At 47.5% G+C, this 10116-nt stretch overlaps 1 protein-coding gene across 2 annotated transcripts in view; it reads right to left on the reverse strand.

Moving 5' to 3' along the window:
• Window positions 1-8704, reverse strand: part of LOC128803426 (cystathionine beta-synthase-like) — a 29822-nt gene extending 21118 nt beyond the window's left edge. For both annotated transcript variants that reach the window (XM_053970377.1, XM_053970376.1), the window contains exons 1-3: window positions 7963-8704; window positions 7202-7356; window positions 927-1097 (exon numbers count right to left, since the gene is read on the reverse strand). In XM_053970377.1, coding sequence (XP_053826352.1) covers window positions 927-938 — 12 coding nt within the window. In that variant the 5' untranslated portion in view covers window positions 939-1097; window positions 7202-7356; window positions 7963-8704. The remainder of the gene's footprint in view (window positions 1-926; window positions 1098-7201; window positions 7357-7962) is intronic.
• Window positions 8705-10116: the final 1412 nt, after the last annotated feature.

Genomic DNA, 10116 nt, shown 5'->3' on the forward strand with positions numbered 1-10116 from the left:
AAATTGGAATGAGAAAAGGGTTAAATAAGTTAGAAAAGGTTGAGTTCAGTAGCAGATTTTAAGCACACAAGCCCTAATGGCATCACTGCTCTGTAGGAAGGCAATTTTGTGTGCTGCTCTCTCTGTATTGCTGGTGCATATACAGACAAAAGGAAGAGTCTGGGCTTAAAATTTATTTTCGGCATCTGCTACTGAACAATAGCAGAAACAAGGGTTACATGCAGGTTTGGTGTGACCTCTCTGCTCTGATCCTCTCTGCAATCCATCCACCACTCGTCTGTGCTAAGGAAACAAACCACATGGAGAAAACCCACATGAGTTTTGGTATCTGTATGTTCCTTTTCTGGCTTGTTCACAGAATGAATTTACCTTGATTCAACCATTACTGAATAAAGGGACCTTGAAACTCCATAGGGTCATGGATGGAGACTTGTGTCTCACTTAGACTGATGATGAAAGCTGCTTTGTCTGCCCTGTCTCCCTACACCTCTGTGGTGGTGCATTTTGCAATTAGAGCAAATCTAACCCTTTCCTTACCTTTGCTGCAGTAGAAATGGTCAAAGACACAATGTTGGACATTCCTTCTGCATTTAACTTTAGACTGAGAACAGAGACAACATTTTGCCATCTCACAGAACCAAACCAGTGACTCAAAGAATAAACATCCCATTTCTAAACACAGAGAACTGCCTGCAGTAGGGCTGGACCCGCTGCCACATGGAGGGGCCATGGGAAATCCAGTTTAGTTTAGCTGGGGAGCTTCATCTCCCCCACAGGCCATGAAGCCACAGCCCCGTCCCCCCTCAGTCCCTGAGCTCCCTGCCAGTAGCTGTGGCTCACAGTGGCCAGCACGCTCTTGTAGCTAAGTCCTGATTATCTGAATTCTTTGTGGCTTGACATATGAGCCCATGGGCAGCCTTAATTACCATTTCTGCCATCCTCCTCCTGCTTGCCTGCTCCTTTCACCCTCCTGGTGGGAGTTTTTCTTTGCAGCAGCGTGGCAGGACAGCCCGAGGTCCGTGCCGTGATTCCCTGGTGGTTTCCACGCTGGCCAGGAGGATGGGGCTGGGGTTTGGTCCCTGAGGGCTGGGCTGTCCCTGGAACACAGAAACACACCCCACTGTTACTCCAGCAACACCAGAGGGATGGAACAGGCCATGGTGTGTGGCTGAACCTTCTCCTTATCCAGAGGCCCCACAGCGTCTCTGAAGATGGAGGTCAACAACCTCCTGCTGCAACCTGGCTCCACAACTAAAGCAGACAGTGAACTCTGGTCCAGCCCCACACCAGGCCCTCAGCCACCTTTTCTTCTCCAGAGACACCACCCCCAGCCTCAGAAAGCAGCAGGAAACCACGAGGGTGCAGGGCAGTCACTCCAAAATGCCTTGGATCTTGCAGCCAACAAAAGCTTTCCCAGCAAACTTTGCTTCCCAGTGCTCTTCCCCACCACTGCTGCTCATTGACAGGGATTAAAGGGGAAAAAATGGTTCATTTCCTTGCAAGACAGGATTTACGCTGGCCTTGAGTATATCTCCCAAAGCAAACCTGTGTTTACCTATCTAATTAGCTGGGAAGGAGCAAAAGTCACCTGTGGGTAAAGAAGAGATAATCCACAGAGTATCAGAGGTGGCCAGCACGCTTTCACAACTGAGCTCACCAGTTACCACCCAAAATGCTGGCTGTTAGAATTCTAGATAATTGAGAATTTTAGAAGTTTTGTGTTGAAAGACACAGACTCTCAAGAGAACACTACATTTAACCTGAAGCCATAGAGAAAACTTCCAAATTTGAATAGTAGCACTAAGATTATGAGTGTGTATTTTGAATAAGTATGTAATATCACATAGTAGAAAACTTGGAGTTCAAAGTTTTAGAATACAGTAATATATATAAAACTAAGATAGAAGCTTTAAAGCAGTAGCTAATCCTTCATCTTCACCTTCTTCTTCGTAAGTTTAAGTAGTATTTTGTAATTAGACGAAAAAGTCCGCATTGCAAGACATAAGTAATTAGTTATTAGATTAAAAGCAAAAATAATTGGTGTCATTTCTTAATTAGACAGTTTTTCCTTAAGAGACCTTGTAGAGGTAGATACAGAACCATTTTGTAGCTTTCTAGTGAATACTATAGAACTCACAACTTATAAGACTATAATATAAATAAAAAATAATAAACATCTAAGCCAAAAAAAAATAAAAATATAAAAAAAATCAACAACTGGCAAAATAGATTTTGTGAGGATTTTTCCTCCCTTTTCCTGGTGATGCCCATCTCTACCATAATCGTGGTGGGGTGGAAAGGGACACGGCAGGAGGGTGAAATTATTGGGGCTGCAGGGCCTCACCACAGCCCCCTCTCCCCTCCAGCCCTGGATCAGGAGAGCTTCTTGGAAGGAAGAGCATTACTGGCTCCCACCTTCTAAAATGAGGTTGCATTCTCCTCACTGTGTTCAGTTTCCCTGACACCTGATACAAAAATAAGTCAAGAATGAGGTTTTCATTTGTTCTCTCACCCAAAGTGAATGCAGACATATTTTCTAGACACCCAGGGAACAAAGAAGCAAGGGCTGGCCTTTGACTAGTCAACATCTACATTCCTCTCTGCTGGAGAGTGCCTTGTGTGTCTCCTCAAGGGCTGGGTAATTCCTGGTGCTGCAGGAATGGCATGAATGTCCTCCTTCCATTACAAAACACTCTCAAATCACTGCATTTCTGTGATCAGAGTCTGGATTCATATTTACATTAATATGTGTCAAAATCCCCACAGTGGCTCTGAAGGTAACTTTGAAAACTGCCTGAAGTGTGGAACCCCCAAAATGAGACAGCAGATGGCCTGAAATGGCACCAAAGGATGGGAAGAATCTGGGACTGCTGGAGGCCTTAACACAGCACTGGTTGAGTTGGTCCCTTGCTGCCAGCCTCAGTGACATCCATCAGCACAGGCTGGGTGGGGGGTGAGGAGAAAGGACAGCCATGGACTGCAGCCAGGGATGGCAGAGAGGAGCAATGTCCAGTGCAAACATCTCCCCACACTGCCTCCAGTGCAGTTTTAGATCACAAAGTGAAGACAAATCCTCTCTGGATTACCAAAACTCTTACCTGGGTCCCAACACTCCTCCCAGTCCCTGGCTGAAGGCTCAGGTGTGATCTGGTCAGCCACCAAATATACCTGAGCCACTGAAGTGTCCACACAGCCCCGTTACTTGCTGTTGAATGGAGAATCTTGAGAGGGCACAAGACTGGGCAAAGGATAAATGGAAATCTCCACAGGAACTGGGAAGCAGGCCAAGAGACCAGGAATGATAACCCCCAGCTGCTGCCAATTAATGAAAATCTATGACAAGGAACACAGGCTAATGTTTGTAGAGCACTCTGCAGATAGGAGATTGCAGTTATCAGGTTATCAGACTGCTCTGATAACTTCAAGGGGAAGAAAATCAAGATGCTCATTAAGTAAAGTGAGGGAAAACCTAGATGAAGTCAGCAAGGCAGAAAGAGGGACATGCAAGATCGCTCCATTAGAAGCAAAATGCCTTTTTCTTGCCTTATTCTAAAGAAATAGCATTGCTGCCATTGAGCAAGACAAATGTAGCATCAATTTCACAGAATGACCCAGACTGGAAGGGACCTCGAGAGGTCCCAGTCCAGCCTCCTGCTCAAAACTGGGGCACACTAAATTCAGCCCAAGCTGCTCAGGGCTTTGCCCTCCTTAGATCTTGAAAACCTCCAAGGATGGAGTTGTACAAGCTCTCCAGAAGACCCTCTCCACCACCCCACTGACCTCGTAGTGTGAAGCCAAATCCTCCCTGCTTGCCTGATTCATTCAGGACTTACTGAAGGCGCAGCTACTCCCCAGGTGAGAATCAGCCTTTGCACAGGATGGGGAGCAGGGGCTGCCAAATTCCAAACCTCCCCACGACACTGAGGGTCCCCATTTCCCAGGGAGGGAACAGATGAGCCACTACTCACCCCTGCAGCCCGTCAGCCAAGTGTCTGAGCTGAGCCTCAGCCCCAGTTAATATGTGCTGGTGGCAGGGGACACGATTGGGTCCTGCCCTACACCTCGCTGTGCCCAGTACCTGATTGCTCTGCGAGGGGAGGTGACTGGGGTATAAAAGAGAAGATAAGCAATTCATTGTTTGTTTTAATACGTACTTATCTTCAGGAGCGCTCTGAACCCTTCCCCCAGCAGTTTGGTGCTGGTTGTAGAATTTCGTTGCTGTTTTGGTTTCGTGTCTTGTGCTGGAACTTAAACCCAGCTCATCTGTGTCAGCGTGGGCCTTGCTGAATCAGGCAGAAGTGGTGACAGAAATGACACATTGTGCTGAGGTGCTGTCTGGTGGGGACTCTCTGTGTCCTCTGGGATCCCGGGGTTAGTCTCTGCACCACCTCCAGCCCTAAAACCCCTGTCTCCTGCTTCTCATGCATCTGCTTTACTATTACAGCAGCTGAGAGCACTGAACAGCTTCTGCTCCACGGTGATTCCCAAACACCAGCTCCTGGGGATCAGGAAATTACATGGATGCAGATTTTGCTTGAAGAGGAAGAGCCCCTGAGAACTTCAGTCCCTCTTTTCCCCACTCCTTCCCAGAGCCAGGGCAGCACACAGAGCTGCCTGGTCCGTGCTGGGGCCATGCTCCTCCAGAATACAGTGGTGAAGGAAACTTCACCACTGCTGACATGATCAGGCAAGAATAAGGCTTGTCAGAATGCTTATTTTGGAATTAAACCTTTGAAGACAAGACTGGTGTAGGTATTAGCACAGGGATTACTTTATCTTTGGTCTTTTTGCAATAAATGAACTCTCTGGAAAACATTGCCAGAGGTAATCCATCACAGAAAACTCTTGGGGGCTATCTGATGTGACAGAGTACATGCAGCTCTCCTGTGAAGAGTGTGCAAATAACCCCAACCCCAGCAAGAATTATGTTTTCTGGGCATTGTAGTTACAGAATAACCCAGCCACCCCTTCCTGGTTGTCTCCTGCAGCAGTGTGTGCTCAAAAATAAGATTCTTCCCTTCAGTGGCCAAACTGCAAGAAATGGGGATCTTTTCAACCTGCAAGGAAACAAGATTTAGATGGGTATTGGAGGGACAGAAGACAATTTTGAAATAAAATGCTTCCTGTAAAGAAATATTTTTTTTAATTAAATGCTTTCTTGAAAAAAAAAAAAAGAAGAAAAAAAAAGGTCTAAATGGCAAGTTTGGTGACTTTAAAAGAAAAAAAGTCCCCTTTTTGGAGGGCAAGGTTAAAGCTGTTCACTGCATCTGGCCAGAATGCTCAGGCTTAGTTGCTGGCTGGGTTTAAACAACAATATTTTCCCACCACCACCATCCCCAGAGCTGCTTTTCACTTGGGCTCTTCAGCATCACCAGCCCTACAGTCACACACACTTTTTTTTTTTTTTTTTGAGGCCAGCAGGTATTTTGATGTGGGTTTTCTTGCTTTGCCTGTGCCTCAGTTAGGAGCAGAGGAGGAGCTGGGCTGGGGTCTGCACTGCAATCTTTGCCATGCTCCCACCAACACAGGAACACCAGGTATTTCACAGCCTGTACACATCAGAAAATCTCACTTTACCTTGCTCTTCTGCAGTGCTGCTGTTACTAAGTTTAAAAAACACAAGCCAGCACAGGGCACAAGTGCTCATTCCCCAGCAGGCTTGCACTGCCCCATCCTCTACCTGAAGAGCTGCCTTGCAGCATTTAACCTGCAGGATTCCACTGGCTAAACATCAGCACTCCCAGGCTGGGAAGCAACAACTGGAAAGAGCAATTTGGAGAGCCAAAAAAATGGGGGGAGGCAGCTGAGAACACTGGGATGACTCTGGGCTTTCATGACAGGGTGTGACACAAAACTCCATGCCCAGGGAAAAGGGACTCTGCTGTTAAAACACCATCCAAACGACTCCTTGCAGAGGGAGTTTTATAATTCTCACCTCATCTTACTGTGAGGGTGGGAAGACTCTGGCACAGCCCAGAGCAGCTGTGGCTGCCCCTGGATCCCTGAAGTATCCAAGGCCAGGCTGGACATTGGGGCTTGGAGCAGCCTGGGAGAGTGGAAGGTGTCCCTGCCATGGCAGGGGGTGGAATGAAATGAGCTTTAAATCCTTTCCAACCCAAACCATCCCCCCTTGTGGGGATGTAGCACTCAGGTTTTACTTTTGGGCACTTGGGAGGAAAGACCTGTAGTGACCACAGTCACCCCCACCACTGATTTTTTTTTTTTTCCCCTAGAAGAGACAACCTGGTTTTAAAATGTTCCTGAGTCTGCTGTACCAAGAGGGAAGAAATTCACGTTTTCCCTCCCACGTAATTTAATATTCAAAATGGCTTTATCAAAGCAGTTGAAACTCCACACCAGGGCTTGAGAAGATGACAGGAGAAGGATTTGCAATGTTTTGGGAGGGCTTAGCAAGTAATTCAGGGCAGAACAGGCTTTCCTTGGTTCTTGGCTTATTTTTGGCCAGCAGAGAGAAAACATCTTGCTGTGAGGGCATGAGGTTAAAACTGCTTCTGGTTGAGCTGAATTGGCCTGTGAGTTGGAGCACTAGTGATGGTACCTGCTATCTGAATAATGTGGGTCATCTGGGAAAAAGGGAGGCCGTCACTTGCTGTTAAAAGTATTTTTTTTACCTGTTCAACACACATGGTGTAGAAGATTTACTGCAGTGCAAAATGATGGCAGCTGAAAGACGATTCCAGCTGTCCCAGGCCAAGGCAGGAATAGGTTAGAAAAGTTACATTTTTGTTACTGCCTTGGAGCAGCTGATCACACCCACCTGTTTCAGGAGAGGTCACCATTTGCTTGTACTGATACCTTAGGATTTTAGCTTTTATATTTTTCATATATTTGTAATCCTGTAATTTTTTTTTGTGTATAGCTCTAAACTCCAAATACAGTGCTAGCTACTGTCTTCACATTTTGGTCAGACAACACAGTTCCTCTCTAGTTCTGGGGATCAAGGACACCTCACTGTCTCTGGGCCTGAGAAATGTAAACAAAAGTGAGGTGAGGGGGTGTAAATTTGGGGTAAATGACTTCATTACCTGAAGCTGTAATTGGAAAATTAACCCCAGTGTGCAAATGGACCAAACTTATAAAAGTGTGAAAACCCATATCCATTTTGGGTGTAGCCCCTGGGAGGGCTTTGTCTGCCCAAAATGCACCTGAAAGCCCTTCAATAAATATAACTGCTGTTTACCTTAATTTTTTCTGGCCTTTGTTTTTAGGTAGCCCCAAAAAGGCATTGGTACAACCCATGGAGTGTTCAGTACATCTGAGGAGCTTCCTTTGATGCTGCAGCTGCTGCTGGAGGCTCCAGAGACATCCAGGGAAGAGCAGAGCTGCTGGCAATCCCTGGAAGGAACACAAGGCATGAGCAGCTCCCAGCACACCGCGTGTCCCACCCTTCACTGTCAGACCTGCTCTGCTTCTCCCATGGGGCAGATCAGCTCATTCCTGGGTCCTGCTGCATCCAAAAGGGTCTCACTGTGAATCACTGCCTGCTCTCCGGCTTCCCCAGGGACCTGCAGTGCCTGTGCCTGGCAATGCAGGGCCAGGTGGTGCCCACAGAGCCCTTGCCCTCTCTTTGGGCACACAAACCCAGCTGGTTGCCACTGGAGGAGGCAGTGACCTCCCCAAGCCTGGGATCTGGCAGGTCTGAGAGAAACTATGGCATGTTTTTAGCTCCTGAAAGAGCAGTGAAACCTGCAGTGTGAACAGCACTTGGCTTTTCCTCTAAGCAGAGGTGGATTTTTCCATAGGACAGGGTGGTGGCAGGTGAGTTGGGTGCTCTCAGTGCCCTGGAGTCAGGTGCTGTGGGCTCTGCCCTCACCCGCCATCCTCCAGCACGTGACAAAAGCTAGCAGCACTTCCATCAGCAACACGAGCCTGGCTTGGTGGTTGTGCTTTTTTTTTTTTTTTCTTCTCCCCCAAAGGGAATTTATTGCTTTCACAAGGCACCTTCCTGGACTGAAGTCCTCCCTTTATCTGCAGAGCCAGCGCAGCTGATTGTACCCAGTAATTTTCCTGCTGGTGACCCCGGAGGAGGGGCAGCTCCCCAGCTGGGGACAGCTCGGTCCCAGGGCTGTCATTAGGCTGTGACTCAGCTGTCAGGAGCTCCTGCAAAAACGGCGTTTGGGCAGGGCCCTGCTCCCAGCTCCGGCCTGGGGCTGCCGAGGTGCTGAGGAGCCCCTCAGTGGCTGCCCTGGCTGGAAGCAGAGGCCTGCTGTGCCCTGGCTGGAAGCAGAGGCCTGCTCTAGAGCCTGCTGCACCTCACCAGGCATTCCTGAACCTGTCCAGCTCCGTGCTCAGCCTCCTGCAAGGTGGAACTTGATCCCTCACACTTCCTGCAGCTCTCTGTGCTTGGGGCAGCCTTTGGCCTTTTGCTGCAATGGTCTCTCCACGCACTGCAGGGATGCTGGCCCGCTGCCCTCAGGCTGAGACATCAGGATCCCTTCTTCCCCCTCTGAGGGGGCTGCCAAAAGGGAAAGCAGGGATCTGCACTCGTTGCCAGCAATAGCAGCATTTCAGGTGTCACATGAGAAGGATGTGCAAGATGAAGTCACCCCGTGCTGCTGGACTGGGGCAAGAAGATGAAGCTGAGGACAGAGCACTGTGTGTGGGGGGAGGCACCTGAACACCCGGCAGGAGAGCGAGGAGCTCATGCTGGCAGGACTGGCCTCCCTCTGGAGACATGGAAAGAACTGCACAGCCTCACACTGACAGCCAGGGGTCTTCTGCACAAATTTCTTACAGTCTAACACACCCACAAGCTTGAACTGGCATTAAAAAAAACAACCCAGAGCCATTCTGCAATCAAACAGCTTTTATTGAACTCTTTGTATTGTACATTTCTGAACATCTATGCAATAAATACAGCTCATAGTGGTGATTTCTCCCAGCTCCTTGAAGCATAAGAAGTCTTCTCTTTCCCTTAGTTGACACTATACAGTAAGAAAAGCTGTTGGATGACAGGGGCAATGTCAGGAAACTTCTGACAGTGAGCCTTGTGTGAGATTTATGGCAAACAGAAGTTTTCAGAAATGAGCATGGTGGGCAGATGAGATTGGTCTGGCTGCTTAGAGGAACCCCTGCTAGCCAGAGTTCTGGAGTCAGCCACAGCTTGTACAAGAAATGGGAAATAACACTGGACATGACAACGAGAAAATGAACCTTAAGTCATTGCCTGGTAACTGCTTGCAAAATATTGTACATACTTTACTGAATAGCTGTCTTCAGGTGAGAAAATAAAAGGTATTTTTCCGGAGCCAACATTAAGACTGATAATCTCCTACAGTGACAAACAAATACAGCATAAATTGTTGATAAAAATATCCATGTGCAAAACAGTTTTCAGATTTAGTCAGTGCTTGCAAAAGCAGCAAAGGTAAACAGAAGATGCAGGCACTCACTTCAGAAAAAAATATAGTTCTGTTCAGGCTCTGGCCTTCAATTTCAGGTAAAAGACTGAACAAACTGCAGTGTCTTGGTCTTCAGAGCATTTGAAACAAAGATAAGCCCAGCTTTAATCAGCCCTACCACAACTAACCAGGACCAGGCCAGCAATGAGGTTCTGAGACATGCAAGAAAGTATCACATTTAGAAGTTTTTGCAGAGGAACTTCAGCCCTGCTGGATTCCCTGTCCCCTTCTCTTTGCTGCCTTCATCCTTGCCATGGGAAAGAGCTCTGGAAAGTTTTTCAGTTGTGCAGCAACTCCATTTATTTACCCAGTTCCTCTGGTCTCACCATGTGGATAAGAAAAGCCTTCTCCTCCCTGTGCCAGTGCAGAGCAGGAGACAGCTCGTGTTCTTAGCAAACCCCAGGGGAGCAGGTGAATTTCTTGGGATCCTTTGGCTTACTTGGGATGCTTTAGACTCCTATCCCATGTTCCCCACCATTTCTAACCACCCCCTGTGCCTCAGTCCACAATACTGCCAGTTTTCATGGTACTACAGGGATTCATGTATGAACAGTGAACCACAAAAACAGATTCAAATCTTTACACTTCTTTATAACTGACTAATTTGCTGCCCACCTTTAACTCCCATCTTGTGCTGCTCTGAAAAGCAGCTTTGGGAACCTCCTTCTACCATTTTCGTATTTCTTGCTGAATT

This window comes from Vidua macroura, chromosome 2 (assembly GCF_024509145.1).
Source record: "Vidua macroura isolate BioBank_ID:100142 chromosome 2, ASM2450914v1, whole genome shotgun sequence".
Taxonomy (NCBI): domain Eukaryota; kingdom Metazoa; phylum Chordata; class Aves; order Passeriformes; family Viduidae; genus Vidua; species Vidua macroura.